This window comes from Primulina eburnea, chromosome 13 (assembly GCF_022965805.1).
Source record: "Primulina eburnea isolate SZY01 chromosome 13, ASM2296580v1, whole genome shotgun sequence".
NCBI lineage: Eukaryota > Viridiplantae > Streptophyta > Magnoliopsida > Lamiales > Gesneriaceae > Primulina > Primulina eburnea.
Genome location: NC_133113.1, coordinates 27864970 through 27885854, shown reverse-complemented (window position 1 = coordinate 27885854; position 20885 = coordinate 27864970). Strand labels below are relative to the sequence as shown.

The 20885-nt window shown below is 35.9% G+C and overlaps 2 protein-coding genes across 2 annotated transcripts; one reads left to right on the top strand and one right to left on the bottom strand.

Annotated features, from left to right (window-relative positions):
- The first annotated feature begins 318 nt into the window (after positions 1-318).
- On the top strand, positions 319-1690 carry LOC140810433 (uncharacterized). The gene is made up of 3 exons (XM_073168292.1): positions 319-773; positions 981-1168; positions 1260-1690. The coding sequence occupies exons 1-3, from the start codon at positions 319-321 to the stop codon at positions 1688-1690; spliced, it is 1074 nt and encodes a 357-aa protein (XP_073024393.1).
- A 661-nt stretch (positions 1691-2351) lies between these two features.
- On the bottom strand, positions 2352-19375 carry LOC140810431 (DNA polymerase epsilon catalytic subunit A-like). The gene is made up of 36 exons (XM_073168291.1): positions 19145-19375; positions 18984-19049; positions 18835-18894; positions 18659-18754; positions 18305-18465; positions 18069-18157; positions 17745-17962; positions 16595-16681; positions 16388-16522; positions 15635-15757; positions 15059-15142; positions 13725-13889; positions 13159-13335; positions 12508-12621; positions 10877-10981; positions 10049-10167; positions 9810-9951; positions 9631-9725; positions 9365-9470; positions 9197-9276; positions 8930-9106; positions 8619-8703; positions 8388-8468; positions 8102-8245; positions 7667-7762; positions 7028-7228; positions 5820-5874; positions 5570-5712; positions 5038-5492; positions 4619-4742; positions 4311-4508; positions 4143-4217; positions 3083-3273; positions 2743-2926; positions 2598-2662; positions 2352-2406 (listed from the first exon to the last, which is right to left on the bottom strand). The coding sequence occupies exons 1-36, from the start codon at positions 19304-19306 to the stop codon at positions 2352-2354; spliced, it is 4713 nt and encodes a 1570-aa protein (XP_073024392.1). The 5' UTR covers positions 19307-19375.
- Positions 19376-20885: the final 1510 nt, after the last annotated feature.

Below are 20885 nucleotides of genomic sequence, written 5' to 3'. Positions count from 1 at the left end.
GGAATATAGCAATGATAGATAAACTGCAGTTGGATGACGGGACTATGGTTACGGAAGAGAGACAGATTGAGGAGAATATAATTAATTTTTTAGGAATCTGTACAAAAAAATGGAAGGGTTGGGTGCTGCGGGAATTGGGATGGAGGGAGTGGATTGGTGTCCCTTAGAATTGTACGAGGCTGAGGAGTTGGAGAATGCTTTTCAGAGGAAGAGATTAGAAGAGCGGTGTTTGATTGCGATGGAGATAAAGCGCCAGGGCCGGATGGATTTACATTGGCTTTCTTTCATCATAATTGGGATACGGTCCAAGCTGATCTAATGAAAGTATTCGACGAATTTTATGAGGGCGGGGTGGTTAATGGTATCACGAATGAAACATATATTTGCCTAATCCCGAAGAACCACAATGCGATTAAGGTAAAGGAATTCAGACCGATTAGTTTGACGACGAGCTTGTACAAAATTTTGGCCAAAGTGTTGACTAATAGACTTAAGAAATTTTTGGGCAAAACCATCAAGGAAAACCAGTGCGCTTTTATTAAGGGGGGACATATTCTGGATTGTTGCCTCATTGCAAATGAGGTGGTTGAGGAGTATCGACGAAAACAGAAGAAAGTTTGGATACTTAAAGTTGATCTGGAAAAAGCTTATGACAACGTTGATTGGAATTTTTCGGATTATGTGTTACATATGAAAGGTTTTGGGGTAAGATGGAGGAGGTGGATTACGAGCTGTGTTTCGAGTGTGTCTTTCTCAGTATTCATTAATGGAAGGTCGGGGGGGATCTAAAGGGGAGCGAGGACTTCGATAGGGGGATCCCTTATCACCTTTCCTTTTTAATTTAGTCGTGGATGTGTTGGGAAGGTTGGTAGATAAGTCAAGGGGCTTAAATGAAGTTGAAGGACTCGAAATAGGGAGGAGAAAATTGGAGATTTCGCATATTCAGTTCGCAGATGACACTTTGTTTTTGGTTCAATCAGAGAGGCATGTCATCGCGTTAGTGGAAATACTAAAATGCTTTGGATTTCAATCCGGATTGAAATAAATTTGGATAAAAGTGTGGTGTTGGGAATCAATTTTCCGGAAGATGAAGTAGATGCTTTGGCATTGACAATTGGCTGTAAGAAAGAGATTTGGCCAATAACATATCTTGGGTTACCATTGGGAGGTAATCCCACAAAGGTAAATTTTTGGGAACCAGTCTTGTCAAAAATGGCAAGAAAGTTAACTTCATGGAAAAATGCCTTTGATACAATCAGTGTTGAGCGCTTTGCCATCTTATTTCATGTCCTTATTTAGAGTGCCAAGACAGGTGGAGAAATTGATGGAAAAGGTGATGAGGGATTTCTTGTGGGATGGGGCAGACGGGGACAAGCATTGTCATGTTGTTGGATGGGAATATGTTACAAGACCGAAGGACAGAGGAGGATTGGGTTTGGGGAACATTTGTTTAAGAAATAGAGCATTGTTGGGGAAATGGTGGTGGAGAGGGTCGGTAGAAAGAGATCCGTTGTGGAAAAAGGTAATAACAAGCATTTATGGTCTCCAAGATAATGGATGGGATGTGGGATTGGCAAGGAATGCAACATCTAGAAGCCCGTGGAAAACTGGAATAAAAAGGACATGGGCGGCCAAGAAACAACAAGGCTTGGATAAGCTAGAAACCAGAAATCGACTAAGTATCAAATGAAGACACTCGTAGGCTGCCGACAAGGACCGACGGACCACGGGAAAGGGAACCTAAATAGAAACAGAAACGACCAACCTCTGACTAAACAAAAGCAACCGGAGGACAACTAAAGAGAAAAAAGCAGCATCACCGGTCGAAGAAAGGGGATGGAAGCTAGGAAAGTTAAAGACCGATCGGCTTTAGCCTGGAACAGGAGGGAGAGGCATTTCAAAAAACCTCTCACTGTAGGGTTTGTTGTAGGTTGAGAGTTATTATAAACAAATGATTCCTCATGTTATAGAATCATATTTGGATCATGTATTATTATTTTACAGAGATATACATAGAATTACGCAGAAACAAGGAATACCAACCGACGACATATGTCCTCCCAAGACCAATCCAATTATTTAACATGGTTTCCCATTCAAATTTTTAACAAACATATTGCACTTTGAATGTCAGTCATAAATTCAAATGGGAAGATGAGGTCCCTTTTCAATTCCATGAGACTAGTGGGTTAGCACAACATTCCATCTCACACCTCTCTACTGTCGTAGTTGATAACAGTATGTAATCTAGCAAGCATGGCATAGAAAAATAATGTAGCCAATTTACATCATCTGCTGCTGCATCCTGCTAAAAAATATTCTGTTGAGATCCACGCAAGCATTAAAAACTTTCAGGAGCTTACCACTTTGTAATATCCATGTTTTCTGCAGCCAACAGAAGTCCACCTATGTTATTGGTTTAAAGGGCAGAATTATCTTTAAAAAAGCAGAAGAGCAACAAAATCTCCTCAATGATCAGAAGTTGTTAAGATTTTGCTTAGACAAAAACATAGCAAACTATGAAAGAGACATCAAAACAAATTGCCACCCAATTTCGACAAGTAACAAATAAGATATTGAAAAAGTGAAAGAAACACCTGTATTCAGTTATTATCCTCTGCAAGGTCATTTGAGCATCCTTTAAATTATTCGTGTAATCCACCTAAATCACGGCAAATTCAAAGAAAAAACATTGAAGTGTAATATTATATCAGAAATTATATTTATGACTGGTTACTTTACCTTGAAAGTAATTCTTTCGTTTGGCATGGGAGGTAGAAAAGATGATGCTTGGGTAGATTCACGAAATTGCCTTTCAAGCATTTGAGTTGATAACTCCTTACTTAGGAAAGGACTGGCAACCACAACAAAAATTTGGCTTGATACAGGAAAATATCCAACAAACATAGCTCGGCCATCAGAAATGCTGCAGAAAATGGGAATATTAGATGTCAAACATAGGTAATGCAACAAAATGGAGTACAGAATCAAATGAAAAAGCAATGCCAATTTTACACTTTAACCAGAGATTATAGTAAACTTGTACCAGAAAAGTTGAATAAGTGCCTAGCAAACATAGTACCTATTATACAAATAGAAGAAAGAAATTGATTGTTCCAGGTATGGGCACTCGGCCGTTGTCTTCATATGCAATTCATTCACATTCCAACCATCTTGGAAATTTCGCTTTTTCGCCGTCTTATCAACTTTACAGACACAACCAATCTGAAGGATAGCATTAAATTCCAGTGGAATCTTCGTTTCATATATTCCCTATCAAAGTTTTTGGGTATTATGACATGTGAAAGGATTCAAGAGTTAGAAATGAAGCAAGTTATAAGAGTAGATTTTAGTAATATTCAACCAAGCCATTTTCAAAAATCACCCAATACATAAACATGAAATGCAAGAGATGACCTTTAGCTAACCACCAACAAGAGAACACGTGATGTAATAAAAAACATACTAGTTACTCCAAAAAAATTCTTCACTGTAGAGATCTGAGAATGAAGAATAAGGTAGAAACTTCAATGTAACAAAAATTACTTTCCTAGTCCAGAGGAAACATTTACTCTGATGGTGAGGGTCATTCCCTCAATCTCCTCTTTGCAAATGACATGCAAAAGATGTGCATAGTGTCATATTATGGTTTATTCTAGAGCGAGGTCGTGACCATACAAATTAGACAAAAACACAATGACCTGTGCCCTTGCACTGACTTTCTTAAAAGGGACACTGCATACCGAACTTGGAAGGTAGACACAAATATTTTATGCTTCACTTATATGGGATCACAAAATGAGAAAATTGGCATATCATTTTACACCAATGTGACAAGTGCGTTGGTGTGAGAAAAACTGCAGAATATCAAAGGAAGAATGAAGTAAATCTCATGGTGGTTGTATTTTGGTTATTAATTGACTGGATGACATGGTTACATTTTGAGGTGGATCTTTCGTAAATAGCTCTGAATTACATAGGAGGATTATTATAAAAGTAAATCTAATTGGACCACAGCACACGACATGTTTTCTAAGTGAGTAACTAAAATAATTACTATATTCCAAGTTACAACCACATAAGGAATCAGAAAAGATATTAAAGGTTTTCTGCTACATGTTATCAGGGGTAGGAAAAAATACCTCAACTTCAGGATCTGCAAGATGAGCAGCTAATTTCTTGCTTTCGGCCCTAAACTGGTCCTCGTCAATTTTAACCTTTGTAGACAGACCATTTTAACCAATAAAAAAAAACAACTCGTAACTCCAATGAGCTAGACATGACTATCATGTAAGGAATAAGAGAAGTACCTCAATCAGGTTATAACTTCGTCGTCCGTGAGGAAGAATCTTGTTCACACGCCTTCCAGGGAATTGTTCTGTTACAGTAGCTTTGGAATTCAGGTAAAATACTCTGGGAACAAATATGGGAATCTTGTGCATTGTCCCTTCTACAACTACCCAAGCGAAAAATTGGCCAGGCTGTGAACCTGCTGCAAGCTGAATTATCTGAGATGGAAAGAATGATATATATTTCATTTCACAATAGATGCAACAGATTAAGATACAAAATTAGAAGCCAAAAAAAAACGCATTTAAACTCCTATTAACTTTATCACCTGCCAATGGCAGCGGGTAAGTGCTAAGTCATGTCTTCGGAAATAAGAATTGACTCTAACTCTGCCTTGAGTCCGTTCATGATTGGGAATGCTCGGGATATCAGTACCATTAACCAGGTTCAACCTGCCATTTTAACAGATCCCATTATGATTATTACAACAACCAACACAATTAACAGCAAGGTTTTTATAGGAACAAACATTGCAAGAATTAACACCAAGGAGTGGTGTGGGAATAACTAAAAAAATGGGAATTTTTTTTTAAAAGGGAAATAAAAAATCATCTCATGTCCTTTAATTGCTTGAACTGACTCAAAGCATACAAATGATGTTGCACCAATCAAACATAATATCATCGTCCCCCTCCCATGCAGCAACTATAAGCTTCACTCGAAGTAATAAAGTCCGTGGAGGAGTACCTTTGACGCTTCCTTTTCTCTCGTGTCTCTCTCCACTTTCTTTTCCTTAATTCCAGCCAACCTAGATAATCTTCATTGCTATCAATATTCTCCTCTAAATCATTTTGAAACAATTGTTTTAAGTGGATATTCCCGTTTTCAATACGATCATGTAGCCTTGAACTTTCTACTGGTTGACTTGTTTTGACTTGATATGGTTTGTGATTGACTCCATAAGTGCAAACAATAGGTTGCGGCCCAACAAGAGGTGTTTTTTCAGCTTTCCTAAAGTCTTCCATGTCTTTAACATTATCACTCTTATCCGCAAAGGGATCATTATTCGTTCTCAAGGCCTCATCACTCTTTTGCGAACTGAAAATATCAATCAACTTTCGTTGGCGAAATTTTTCCTCTTTTTCACGAACCTTTTTGTGCAACCAATCAGGATGAACCACCCTTGGTACAGGATTTGCAACCTGACAAATGAGCAACTCCACATGAGGAACCAGAAAATTTCAGTAAGTGATAATGAATTAATAAGCAGCATCTCCACCTTCTGCATTGCAGCAGGAATTGTTATAATCTTTTGAATTGCAGAACTAAGCCTTTGTTTGTAATAGGACCAATCAATAATGGACCGAATACCAACTTCTGATGAGACTTTGCACCACTTTTTCACATAGAACTTCATAATTTCTGAAAGGCCACAGTGAATCTTGTGAAGGAAACATTATCATACATAAAATGATGCATGTAGCAACCTTTGAAGAAAAAATTACAAGAAAGCTGCTATGAAAGCTCACCAGCTTCAGTTTCAAAAATCGCAACAGGAACAGCACGCTCACTTACTGGGGTCCCCTGCTCAATGTAGGATGAAATAGCCTTAAGGTTCAAAAAATGGATTGAAAAAGAAGAAATCACGAGTGAAAGAATATCAAAGTCTACTTGAAGAAAAGTATTGAGATAGAGCATAAATAACACAAGAAACATGAAATTGAAAATGTCAGACAAGTCTTATAAGGTATCAGTAATACAGCAATGTCCTGGGATAGAGCATAAACAACACAAGAAACATGAAATTGACGAATGTCAGACAAGTATTATGAGGTTACAGTAATACGACAATGTCTAATATCAATAGTCCACATCATTCATATCTTCCAGGTGTAAAAAGTTATAAAAGTGACACTTCATATGTCCTGTTCTGAATTGAATGCACGCGTCATTTTTTCATAATATTTTAACATCCTAGTTGAAAAGCCACTTGGCGCCAAAACAGCCAAGCAGTAAATTTATTATACACCCAAGAACTCCCCAACAATATGAGATTCGTTCAAACACATTTCTATTTGACAAACAACATATAAGTTTAAAAAATAAAAGAATCAAATTTTGATACTATTGGATAACATATTAGTTCTTCCATCTAAATTTATTCTTCAACATCCAACCCAAAGCTACTTTTAAATAACCATTTCCTACTAGACCAAACAAATAACATGATGTTATCGTGTCTAGATCAACTTTTTTGAATATTACTGAAACCAAAATGGCAATAAATTTTTTGGTAATTTTGAATTTAAGTACGAAGTGTTAGACATTGGGGTTATAAGAATTATTAAAGAAAAAAGAAAATCTTTTAATTATCTTAATTAATTGCGTTTTTTATTCTTCTAAAAGTAAATAATATATATTTTCGAACAAATAGAGGTGAGAAAGTAATTAGAAACTAACTTTGGGAGAGGTTGTCGACTTTTTTCCAAAACTCACTAATGTCATTGAGATTCCCCAAATGAAACTCAGAATGGTATATTGGAATTCTACTGCAAACGAACTTGCAAATATTTTCTTGAGACGACCGAATTTTATTCCATACCAACAACTTTTGAATGATTGATACTTGGTGACAATTCAAATCAAGTACTTTGATAGGCAATTATTTCGTTTGACGCTTTAATTGGAATCTAGAAGCAGAAAGCCTTTCGCTTACTACAGTCAGATTACTTTGTACCTTTGGCTCACGTGCAACTATATACTGGCAGCGCAATCCTTTATCTTTAACCATAGCATCCCCAAGAAAATCTGCAAGGCGTTTCGCAGTGGTCACCGCACATGACTTCTGTTCGCCATAGTCTGCCAAAGACTTGCTCATTGTGCTTGATTCGGATATAAAATCTAGTAATTCACTGTCTGCAATGTCTTGTCCTTGATTCTGAATTTATGAAAGATTTGGATGATAAGTAGCAGTGTAACTTCGCTGTTTCGCTGTTAAAAACGTTTTTCAATAACTGATGCAATTGATTCATTGGCGATTCCAAAGATTGCACTTACAATTTTTAAAATCGAATATTTTTTCATTGAAGGGTATCAAACTGTTGGATCATTTTACTATATACTTCATGAAATTCTACTGTACACTACTATACACGCTCAAACCTAATTCCTTTCACATAAAATTCCCAATGATATACAGAATGTACAGAGGAAAAAGAGTAGATAGAGGTACTCAATTAAAGTTCCAGCCACTTTAAAGGAGATAATTATATTTAAATGGTACTTGAAAACAAAACTAGTACTGATTAGCGCATAATTTGGCAGACATTTGAAATCAGAAAACTAGGAAAAACTCAAGTAAGACTAAGCAACATACGTCAAGAAGATCAAGCCAACGATTTGCAACAGAAGCAACAACTGAATAGCATTCCTCCAATGTTTCTCCATGTAGAAACTTATCAAATAGCTCAGCCTGCAAGAGAAAAATGAAAGTGACGCATGGAAAAAAAACATTACTCTAAATTATATGCCAAAAATACATTATAATAATTGCATAGTTCTTGGTGGCAATTCATATAATAAAATTCTGGCCCCTAGCCCCCCAGCTCCACTCTTTAGACAAATTTTTTTTGGAAAAACAGTAAGTCAAGTGGCGTCCACGGCTGAAATCAAGGACTTTCTACAACCAAAAAAAAGTCAGAATCCCGCTGTCTCACTTATCTCAACAGTTCCAACTAACAAAATGATACATTTTGATGCAGTAAAAATTTCACTTCAGTTTCGATAAAGGGATAAGTATTCACGGGACTACCTGGAAAACTTTGATGAGCTTTAGCTCACCTCTTCGTTTGATCTCAAAACCTTTCAGTTCTGCAAGGGTACCATCATCATTAAAAACAGCATAACGCTTTTTTATCAATATCCCTTCTTCCTTGGAAGCTGGAAGAATCATTGCCTAAATTCATGTTTAAGAACATCAAGATTAATACACAAGGCTCAAAAATTTATATTAACAAAGAAACCAGTCAATCAGAGTGTCAATCACATGAAAGATTAAAATAGTTTGTGATTGCATGAGTGAGGTGCATATGCAATACCTTGTACGGACCATCAATTTCAAACTCAATTGAGCACTCACTATGTGTCGTGTATGTCTTGCGCAAAGAATCTTGTAGTGTCTGCAAGAAACATTAGTTCTTAGTTTCTCATCTGCATGATTTTTTTATTTTTTTTAATGCACAAAACTTAAGACAAGCCACTAAAGTTCAGAATCATAATTAATCTGAGGATGGATGATACAGAAATGTAACAAAGGTTCATTAGCCAACCTGGTATTGATCGTTGGTATTGTTCCTAGCTACATCAACATTAAGCATGACACAAGGATATGATATGGTCAACTTCTTTGAGTCTCTGATGCATAAATTTCACAGAATATCATCAGCATCTCTTGATAACATTAAAACAAATGAAAAATATGTTTATTGTCTAGAAGTACCTTACTAAATTTTATACTACGACATGCCCACAATTATTTAAATGCACAATGATTGAAGAATCAAGCACATTTGGCTTTAAAATATAAAAACAACAATATTATCTCCACAAAGAAAAAAACAACAAAAGGGAAAAAATATACTTGGACTTGAATGTGTAGTTCTCAGGGAATGAACCAGGTAATGCACACCATATACCATCTGTGTCTAACTCCAATGGCCTTCCTATTCTTTCAACTAGCAAACGAGCATTCTGAATGATTTTTGCACCAGTATATGTCACAACTCCAGCCATTTCCATCGAGTACCATCTTGCACCCCTGTAAGTTTAAAAAATACTAATATATGTATGCCAAAAATATTTCCTGGACAGACGAAAAGTACAAAAGATGGTCGTTCACAGTACACACTTGCGCATCACATATCCATAAAAGGAGTTGAGGATGCACTTATGAGCCAGTTGCAACGAATCATAGACGACAACCATGTCCTGTAAAAGTTGAAAATCCTTCTACTTAATTTCCTCACAACAATGTGACTTTTTCTCTATATAGGAGAGGAGAGAGAGGAAGAGATACTTGTGCTTCCTGTATTTTAATAGAATTCCCACTGGCCTTTGCTTCAGATAGCTTTCCCTTCCAAACTTTATTGAGGCCTTTGTATTCATACCTTCTATCTCGAAAACTTTAGCAGGGAGGAGACAGAGAGAGGAAAATTACTAATGAGACGACTTAGCATGAGTTTGTCAACTTAAATTACGAAACTTTAGCAGTTTTCTTTGGACAATAGGTTTGAAAATATGTATTATACCCGGCAAAGGAGTGATGACACTCTAGATGCTTACCTGCGAACAGTATCAACATAAAAAGGGTTTTCGCGCATGCAGATCCCTGCTTCACGGAGTTCAGTAACGGGCTTATCAAGTACTCTTTTGTATGCCTGGGAAAAGGAAAGAACAACCGTGTGAATTTTATCCCAGAAACTTGTTTCGCTTAAGATAAAAGAGGCAGACGAACAGTTAACCTTTTGGCAATATTTCTTCAGCCGCTCTTTGAGCTTCGCTTGTTGGTCTGATTTGGGTAGCTCAAGGAAAGATTTCGATAATTGCCCATTCATGGTATCGACAAGCTCAGACTCGATTTGTCTCTTAAGATGATGGTAGTCACTGCAGTCATGTTAATGCGAAAAACTTGATGAATATATATATTTCAGTAGAATTCTCACATCAAACGCGAAGGCGGTAGATAAACATGAAATCCAACCTCCTCTTAGCCGTATATGTTTCCCCACGCCAAACCCACTCAAGCTTCCGAAGGCAGTTTTTGCCTGGACGATTAAAATCACATGCAGTGCATACTTCATCCGTAACTATTGATGGTGGCTAGAAATAGGAAGGACATACTCAAGTTAATAGTACAAAAGTCTGAAATTTTATCTTCATCAGTAACTAAATTAATTAAGAAAATGTCAGTGAAAGTGAAATATTTGAGAATGGAATTAATATGAAGAAAACAGCAAAAAAATAAATAATTCAAATCTACGCACGCTATTCTGAAAGATCACATTTGTACTACCCAATTCAAAAGGAGCCCCGACATAACTTCATTGTGTCTAATCAAACATGAAGTCCAATTCAACAATAGCATAAGAAATATTACAATTAAATGCTATCCTATACCGCAAACTAAAAGTTTAAAGCCATTTACAAATAAAAGAGAATTCAGAGTTTGAAAATTCAGAAGATGGCTCACTTGCAAAGAATAGAAAAACATCTAGACAAAAATTTGATTACTAGCTAAAGAACACAAAGCTAGGATTCTGTTATATCATTTAGGTATATGTTCTTTCTACGTATAAGTATCAATAATCAACACTCTATTTCATTACTGGCTAACAAGACATTACATGATTTTATTGGTACACAACAGAGGACTGAACCTCCAAATAGGTCATAGTATTATAAAACCGTAATGAATCTTGATTTTATACATCAGCAAGGCCCAACGTTTATATCCTCCTTAATGTAAATAATACTTAAAGTTCACGATAGATAATGTTTCATTAGAGGAGATACACAAGACGAAGAGTACCTGAAGCCTATTCGTCAAAATGATGTTTGGATACATTGCAGCAACGTCAAGATGATAAATAAGAGGACACTCTTCACGTATAGGTTCATCTCGTAAAGTCATAAGCTGCATGTTGATGTGCAGAAGAAATAAAAGTTGGCAAGTTGAATGATATGTCATTTACACGTGCTAAGCAAATTGGTTCACAGAAAACTTTTGGTATGGTTCAAAGCAATCAGCTTTTACACATGCCAGTCAGAAAACCACAGAAAGCATAATAATGCAATGATTAATATGCAAGTCGGCGTAGCGGGAAGACAGATATAATAATATACTTAATGAGGTATTGCGATATGCCTGCATCCTCGAGTTGAGAAAGATAAGTGCAACCCTATTAGTCATCTATAATTTTCTCTATTTCTCATAGCCAGGCTTCACATCCAACAGATTGAGCATGCAGTACACACACAAATATTCCAATTTCTATTAGTTTTATCACTAGTTTTCCAGGAGCTGCCTGCCTTACCTATTTGCAAGCATACTTGGTTAAATTTGTACATGAATTAAGATGGTGAAGGGAGATAGATACAATACAGAAGAGCTTTGTGGTCCTATGACATTGCTTATGTTCAAATATACATACCCAAAGGGCTCAATGATTGCAATTTTACTTATTTTAAATTAAAAAAATACTACAATAGAGTAATGGACAATTATAGCTTTGTGTGATTGATTTGCCATACATGGAAATTGGAATCACCCTAAGAAAATAGGTTATTAAAGAGGAAGGATATCTGAAATATAAGTTGGTCCATGATTATTCCGTAACCCTCGTAGACAGGGAGCATCAATTACTCCAGAACCCAACCAATGCATGCATTCATGTGGTGTGAACCCCTTGCTAGGCCAACCCATCCTGTGGTAGCAAGTGGTTCTTTAGATAGCATCAGAGCATGACCCAGGTGTATGTCAAAAGGCCTGCTGCTGAGGAGTCCATATACACGAGGGAGTATATTAATCGGCTCCATATCACAAATGCATAAAATCAAATCACATTTTCACATAATCTTAACAGTACCAAATGTTATGACCAACAAGCCCCTCTAAAATTAATAAGGATTTGTACTTCAGGTGACCGACAACTTATGTCTGCTACTTAGAATTAATAAGGAAACATACATCATGCCCTGTGCTATAATGTATGTAACATGCAAACAAAGATATAAATTAAATGAATAAGCACTGTGAATGTCGATGAAATAAAAGTAAAGAAGGCCCATAAATGCTTCTATACCAAGCTAAAATATCATCAAAATGCAATGAGAATATATAGGCATAACACACTAGAATGCCCAAGTGGCACATGAACTTTAACTTTTCTTTCTTACTTTAAATCTCAATGGTGATCTCCATGATGCGTGAACAATTACAACAAGTGTCAGTAATCAAAGGAAGAAATCTACAAAATCAAGAAAAAATTCCTTAAAATCTTAACAATATTATTTTGATTGTTAACAGTTGCCGACTTCAAAATGCCGTACGTTCAATATGGCCAAAAAGCATGCAATATGAAAACAAGCAAACCATAAACATATAGAGAGCCAACCAAAAATGCTTTGAGTTATGAAGGGTTTATGAAGGTCAACCCGTACCTTTTCCATGATGGAATTCTTCACCTCGTCATAATTTAAAACTGATTCCAGGTTCATTTTTCCCTCCACTCTAATAGCATATTGCAGGTCACGGTCTAGGTTGTCAAGCAGTTGCTGTAGGATAAAGTATTCCAACTGTTAGGACTTAGGAAAACATAAATCTGGGAAAATAGAAAGCATGGAAGCTGTTAAAGCCTGCATTCCCTTCAAACAAAGTACCAGAAGACATGAAGAGGTAATTATAGAAAAACTGTTTCCAACATAAAAGCTGCAGCCCTCAACAAAACATGGTGGAAAAGTTCCAGAATAAACCCAGATACGGTGATTCTTGAATTGAGTATCACAGTAAGTTTACACTATAAAAATACAGTGGATAAGATATAGTCTGGTGTAAGGACCAGCCATTTGAGAATGAGAAGATAGACACACAAAACACATTGCACATAAAGTACCTTTATCACCACTAGAAAATGCAAAAGATAACTAAGTTTCATAAATATATCATTTTTAAAACTATTTACATATATTTTAAATTTTCATAATCGAGCCTACGAGAAATATCAAGAACCTTTGATAGATGTGAACTTCAAACTAGTAGTTCAATCACAATAGAATTTTGAATATCCATCGTAGAGGCAACGCAAAACATACTTTGTATGCTGTTGGATCAAGTTTAAAACTAGTTGGAAGATCAGATCTGAAAACACCACTTTCCAAGCATTCCACATGTCCTCCAATATAAGTCTCACTTTCGAGAAGATGATTATTGAAGAACTTCTCAGGATCAGATTGGTGTTTGTTAGGACAAATTACATTTGCTTTGTTCGCCTGCAAGAATCATAAACACAAAAATAACTGATGTTTCAGTAAACAGGATTTAGGAAGGACTGGAGAGGTCAGAGGATTCTTATTATGTTGTATATTTGCATTTTGCCATATTTTATTTCCTTTTCTCCTTTCCTTTTTCCCCTTCTGGGGTGTTTGGTGAGGATAGGAGGTTGGAGAAGGCAAAATCATAAAAAGAGCAGTGAATAAGTAGAAAAAATATTGATGCCTTAAGGATTTCAGCTTGTAGTACAGCGAGGTAGATTTTATTCTAGACCCAACTCATTCATAAATAAGTTCAAGCAAACCAAGATTTCCCAAGTATCAGGAAAAAAGGCAATGTAAAAAGGTTTGACACAGAGATTCAATTGTATAGCATGTCAATTATCCACCTGAACCATGAGAAGCATTTCACAGAGAGTCCCACTTCCTTTCCTGAGAACCTCATCTGGTGGCATGGGTATTATAGTAGCAAGGGAGAAAATGAAGGGGTGAACATAAGTCATGTACAGGTAGTAAGTTGCAACAGCATCGGATACAGAATAAGATGCCATCATCTGCATGGTCATAGCAAATAATAAGAATTTTGAGATCTGCTGGAGTATCCTTAACAAACACATATCTTGCGATATGAATTAACTAAATGTAAAAAATGCCAATCAGATATCATCAAGTAACTAACTTTGAAGAATTGACTATTAAATATATAAAAAAGATGGGAAGGCACTAATTTTGACACATCATTCTTGATGAGATATGCTGACCCCTTTGGCAACCAAAAACATAAGAGGATTTTTTCCAATTCAATGCTTCAATCCTAATATGAGAGGTAAAACCCAATAATCAATAAACCGTGTCCCAAGGCAGTTTATCTGCACACTTAGTTCAAGCAGTGTTTTTTTTATAGGAAACGTAAATATTTTATTTCTTTGAATAAAAAGAGTAGTTCAAGCAGTGTTTTGACTCCCCAATTAAATTGATCAACCTAAAATATCAGGAGGCTGGAAATCTGTGAACTTTACAAGTACTCATTAAGACAGAAAATCTGATCACTGAGAAAAGTGCCGGAGTGGGCATATACTGTGGACAGTTGCTGTTAATTCTGTGAGGAAACCATTGTAGATCCAAATCTTGTTCAAACAGATCTTTTGCAATTAGCATTTCTTATAAAACTGTGATTTTCTGTCATCAACTCTTCCATTCAAATTTTGCATGAAATTATCATGTTCACAGCATCTGAGTGTTAGTATGAATTTGAAAGTTTAAGATATTGTACCATAAGAAAACTCATCTTTTGAATTGGAGTAGATATTATGTATGAGAAGATAATGTTCTTGCAACCTTAAAAGGAGGACTCCTACTAAACATAAGTTATAAGTTATAAGCAGTCAACAAACACTGGTTCTACAAACTACAAGTTGCTACATTCGCCTTTGATTCAATGAAATCTAAGAATCATTAGTTAAAACACAGCCCCTTCAAAAGCTAACATAAATACATCAATTTTTACCAGTATCTGCTTGCCCTATTACTCTTATGGTACAAGCATTGAGTACTTCTGTTCCTTAACCAAAATCATGAACTTGAGACATTATCCTGCCCGACTTAATATTACTAACATTGTCAGATTATAATGCAGAGTCCTCCACTCAAGTACTTAATCATCATTGAAACTCTCAATAAAAAAACACCAATATGTCAATTTCCGTTGTCGAACCAATCATACCTGGGGCCTTTCCTTGGCGAATCGAACCATATCCTCAGGATTGACCTCCAACGGATCATAACCTAATTTTGCCTTGGTAACAGCCTGCAATATAGGAAAAGTGGTGTATAAATAACTTGTTCACCGACACAACAAGAAATCATGCAATCTCACTAGATCCACTGATGAATCCAGAAATGCTTGATTGTTAATTATCAGAAAATGAATTGTTATTTATACCTATACTGCCGGCTGCACCAAGAACGGATACCTCATAGGTTTAGCTTTTTTCGATTAAAATATCAGTTTCTACAGTTTGTTACTTTAAACTTTAGGTATGACATTCTGTTGATATTACGATTAAGAAGGAAATGTTGTAGAATAAGTGCTTCAAAAATTATATTGGCAGTCTCAAGGAAAAATTTTAGAATAAACATTTAATTACAAAGAAGAGGAAATGAAAGCCATAATCACCGGGAGAAACATCTTCTATTTTGTAACTTAAGAAAACTAGTTCTGTTTACCATTAAAAGCACGATGATATATGAAGTAAGCTCTTAAACGCAGCAATCAGGAGTTCATGGAGCAAAATTGTACCTTTAACCCCTGGCTGCCTTGGGGAAGATAACTGTCGCGCTTCACCCATGCAAAACAATCCAGATGGCAGGCAAATTTGGCTCGACATTCACCTTGATTTGTATCACACTGAAATCCAAGTTCCTGTGGTTCGAAAGTGAAACAGAGATTTTTAAATAAAAAAAATACAAGTTAAAATTTCATATGCATGGAAAAATAATTCAGGATGCAATCCGTGGACTAAATTTATACTGTATTAACTAAATCAGCATTCTCAAATGTCTGACAAAACTGAAATGTAGACAAGCTAATGAGAATAAGTATCTGGAGTCGTTGAGACTTGATCTGATAAGAAAATGCAGCTAACGCTAAGACAATATAACCAAAAAAAATAGCAATTTTCATATTTCCGTCAAAAATTTTAATTATTTTTACGGATTAGACGGAGAGCTACAAAGGTGAAAAACAGCAGTTCATATTATTTAATTTTACTAAGCATGAGGGTACAGACCCAGAAACATGTAAAAAGTGATGGAAAACTACCCATCCTGTGACTACAAAAGTAGCTTGGAGCTTAAATCATGATGTTCCCAACTTTATAAGGACGGTTAACTTTGCCATGGAAAATTTAGAACTTAAAAGGTAGTCTGGACACTTATGATAAAGGAACTTCGATCGACAGTTAATTATAAAGTGCACAAGGCACTTGATACATTAGCAATGATAGTCTAGAGCACAAGGCACTTGATTTGGTGGTGTAAATAGGTTACATACCTCATTCATCTTGTAACCATGATGGGCTGCTCTCCTTTCCAAGAATGGCCAGTCAAAAAAGTCTCCGTTGTATGTGACATATATCCCAGGCTTTACATCTTGCATATGGGCAAACCACAGCCTCAGAAGCCCTTTCTGTGATAAAATAAAAGTAGAAATTTAATGTCTTTAAGAAAAAATAGCATGTATTAGAAGCACAATATTTACCTCATCTTTCACATTTGTCACTTTAAAATACCCTTCAAATTCTGGTTTCGGTGTATACTCCAAATCCTCAATATCATGACCAACACACTGTGCAGCAACAAAATGACACTCATAAACTACAATGTCATCAGACAATTTGATTAAGTGACATACATCATTTTACAAATAAAGAATAACAAATTTTAACTGTCGCATCAATAACTTTGAAGTTCAATTGATTGTAGAATTCATGAAAGTATCACCGGGAATAAAGAACTCATATCAGCATAGATGCAATTATTTAGTATTTGCCTCACCTTTGAAATGTAAATATTCATGTCATTGACTCAAAAACTCAAATGGATACACCATTGATCATCCATTGTTATTACTTTGGTGAATAGGAAAATATCAATGTATACCTCTTAGAAGGACTCTAGAAAAATTCAAAACATAACCTGTGCAAGAAGATTTTGCTTTTGGGATCCATTTTACATACATTATTTCAAAGTTAATAAACGTCCAAACTCCAAGGACACTTGTGGTTATGCTGAAAGTGTTGCATAGCTCGCATTTGGCCCTAAAAACAAGCTAAGGCCCGATGACACACCTTGGCCACAAAGATGCATCGTGGCATGCCTTGAAAATTAAAACCCATAGAATTAATTAATAACTAAATCAATAAATAATTCAACGTATGGGGATAGGTTGATACTTTTTATGTAAGCATATTTCATCCATATTCCGGAGCCATTATACTTTTGTGGTGAATTAAATTTAATTCATTTATCTTATATTCTAGTTCAGTAGTTTATAAGCCATCTATTTAGGTCCTAAATGTTAGGCCTTAACATGCTTTGTTTCAATGAGGGACATGCCTGCCTTGCACAGTTGCACCTAATGCTTTGTGCCTAATCTCTATGGTACCATGCACCTTGCGCCTCTAATAACCATGTCTTTGTCAAGATCATCCTTTGACTTCTAAATGTTTGTACAAAAAGCAGATGTGCATCCTAGAAAAGACCAACTTTTGTTAAAAAAATAGAGAGAGAATATTATACAGTTCAATCAAATAACCTGGGAGAATATTATGTAAAAGAATGGACTCCAGAAACTATTGTTAATAACAGTGGTTCTTCAAAGCAACAGAATCATCTTCTGTTCTGTTTACCTCTCTATTAATGATGAGGTACCCTTGACCATCAACCATGTACGAAATCATCATGATTGAATCATATTCAGCATCTGGAAATTTTAAAGGGAGCTTTGTCGTCTCAATATCAAAAGCACAGACATGAACTTCTGCACGTTGCAATAGATCCGATCTCCTGTCCATTGCAACACCAGCACAAGAAACACTGACATCAAACCACTGCCCACATCTTACATCTAAATTTTGAGAACAACAGAATGAGTTAGAAGAATATAATGGTGATTATAAATTTATAGGAAGAATGAATATAATCCCCAAAACTTATTTGCAGAAAGTAATCACCATTGTCAATGGCAAAGCGAACATGGTATGGCACATCATACTCGCGAAGATCAATAATGCAGTCCATGGAATCTTGTGGTCGTTGTTTGCTAAAAATCAGTTAGAAATTCAGAAAATAAGTTCTAACCAAGAATTATGCTAGATGATCTTACACAACTGTAAACTATCAACAAGGACGATGAGATTATTGATTATAAATAAAAACCACAAGTAGTTGTTCAACAGTAGCAGACTACCTTTTCCCTGTCAATATAGATTCATAAGCATCCTCGGCAACCAACTTTGCTTTGTTTCTTTCGACTACATGGATTAGATCATTTTTCACTTGTATCAATTGTTGAACAGTGTCAAAAGAGATCTTTAAATAACATTTGTGCAAGCCAGACAGATGATTTTTCTGCAACAAATAGTAATGCATCAGAAAATAATATTTTGAGAAAACTAGATGGCGCATACTGAACCTCTGGACATGAAGAAAAAGGGCCAGTAAATAAGGATGAAGGAATTCAACTTATTTGATAAGTCTAGTGGCATAAAGCACCAAGAAAACAGCGCTTGAATGGAGTTCTACCAAGAAAATGGCGCCTCACCAGATCAAGATCTTCTTTCTCCACAATTTCAATGTCTGCAATTTGACCTTCGTAACGCCTTTTCAAATAAGCCTCTACGTCCATTTCCATCTTATCCTATAATCACATAAACGCTCAAGTGTGGCAAAAGGATCATTCAATCCAATTTTTGGATACTCAAATCGCATTTCACTCACCTTGGTGGCAGCAAAAAAGTACGGCCGGAACCTATATTTTGCCTTAAATGTTGAACCATCCTAGAGTCAAAGATACAAACATCAAACAAATAAGTGAAACAATACTTACACGTCAAACAACGATGGAACTGATCTCTACAGAAAATTACCTGACAAACAAAATAAAGATCAACGCAACTATACACTTTACGTGTCTCCTGATCCTCCCAAGAAGACTAATAATACAAAACCACGTCAAAATTTGGAAATTAAAACAGAAGCAACCCGCATAAGAAAAAATGGAGAATTGGGGGAAGAATGTGAAACTAACAGAAGCGAAAGTAAGAAGCCATCCGAGGCGTTTGTCTCCTTCAGTGAAGAGATTGAAGCCGAGTTTGGATTCAAGCTGCTCCTCCGCGTTAAGTATCAGCTTCTGCTTTTTTGAAATTCGAGTATCCTTCCTATCTCTCCTCCGATAATCGCCGCCATTCATCTTTTCCACCAAAAGATCAGTACCTGGTCAGGGAAATGGATGCAAATTTGGGAGGAAATCGGGCAGTAGGTAAAGATTTTCCCGCGCTTTGGCACCTAGTTCGTGAATTAGAACAATTACCGTTCGTGGGCCGACCATCTGGACCGATGGAGTTCAAAGCCCACTAGTATATAACATTGGGCCTTTGCGAAACCCATTTGGATTACAATCTTCTAGCCAATTACGCATTTGGGCCTTACATGGGGCCACTGTATAGTATTCTCCCATTCCAATATCTAAATGGACTGGATCAACTTGCCGAGCCTTGTGAATGATGTACGTTGGTTTCGAATTCCGATCCAAAAACATAAGTAAAAGGTCCGAGGTTTTTATTTTCTATTTTATTAAAAAAAAAACACCTAATTCCGCTCATGTACGTGTTTCTATCTCTATACAAACACATGTATTATTTACTTAAATTCATTAAAAAAAATAATTATTATAGTCATGGCAATATTAAACTAGATGATACGATCCTCAAATGATTTTGTTCGATAAACTCAAAAGAATGAAACACGATAATAGTATTTAAAAATTTATTTGCTTAGGACTTAAAAAATCAAGCAAGACTCAAAATTAACAAATAATAACGATTTATTTAAAATAAGACACGAAAATAAAAAACGTGATCATTAGGAAGAACTCTGATCTGTTGCTAATTCTAGCAAGAACCTCGATATATATAATTCTCTCTTGAAATGTTGTCTATAACCGAGATGAGAACCTTGGCACGTGAAACCTCACCTCGGCCCGCCGCTCAGGATGCACAAGACCAAACTCACGCCTTGAAAATGAACCTTGGTATGGAAAACGCCACATCCACGCACGCGAATACGCGATTTTAATGAAGTCAAGTGTCGAACGCCACGAGAATTACATCTTGATAAATTCAATATGTTCTATAAACTCGCAATTTTATTAACATTAGTCACCATGGTTCGCCGGAACGGTTGCGGTGCTTGGAACGGCAACGACCGTTCCAGTTCCAATGTTATGTTGCAGAACGGTTGCGAAATGGTTGTATAAAAAAATTAATAAATTCAAAAAAATTGGTAAAAAAATTTAAATATAAATTACATCATACTAAAAAATAAAATATATGAAGTTATTACAAATTAATATATCAATACAAAACTATTTTACAATAATAGCACAATAAGAAATACACACTAAAAATTATAACATACCAAAGCTAATACCATGAAGTGTGACGCGGAGGAGCGAGATCATTGTTATATTCTTCATCATTATCACGTAGATTAAATTGATTTCGAACATTTGGATATTGACGTGATTGTTCATAGGGATATTGATTAGATTGAGATGACGAAAGATCATTAGAATGGGATGACTAATTTTGTAATAGTGTTTCGTCACGACGATTATAGTATCTGAATCCACGATACACAGTAGAACTATCAGCTGTACTTGAAGATCTATACTCGGGACCATGACGTCCAACACGACGCTATATAGATGATGAAGATTCATTATATCTATCACCAATATACTGAGACGACCCATAATCAAATTCACGATG

What these genes read in the sequence shown, in the direction of transcription:
- LOC140810433 (XM_073168292.1), top strand. Translation starts at nt 319, where the DNA reads ATGAAAGTATTCGACGAATTTTATGAGGGCGGGGTGGTTAATGGTATC. An exon ending in TCAGTATTCATTAATGGAAG is followed by an intron (nt 774 to 980) that starts GTCGGGGGGGAT and finishes TGGTTCAATCAG; the next exon opens with AGAGGCATGTCATCGCGTTA. An exon ending in TCTTGGGTTACCATTGGGAG is followed by an intron (nt 1,169 to 1,259) that starts GTAATCCCACAA and finishes TGATACAATCAG; the next exon opens with TGTTGAGCGCTTTGCCATCT.
- LOC140810431 (XM_073168291.1), bottom strand. Translation starts at nt 19,306, where the DNA reads ATGAATGGCGGCGATTATCGGAGGAGAGATAGGAAGGATACTCGAATT. An exon ending in TCTATATTGACAGGGAAAAG is followed by an intron (nt 18,158 to 18,304) that starts GTAGTCTGCTAC and finishes ACTGATTTTTAG; the next exon opens with CAAACAACGACCACAAGATT. An exon ending in AACTACACATTCAAGTCCAA is followed by an intron (nt 8,704 to 8,929) that starts GTATATTTTTTC and finishes TTTATGCATCAG; the next exon opens with AGACTCAAAGAAGTTGACCA.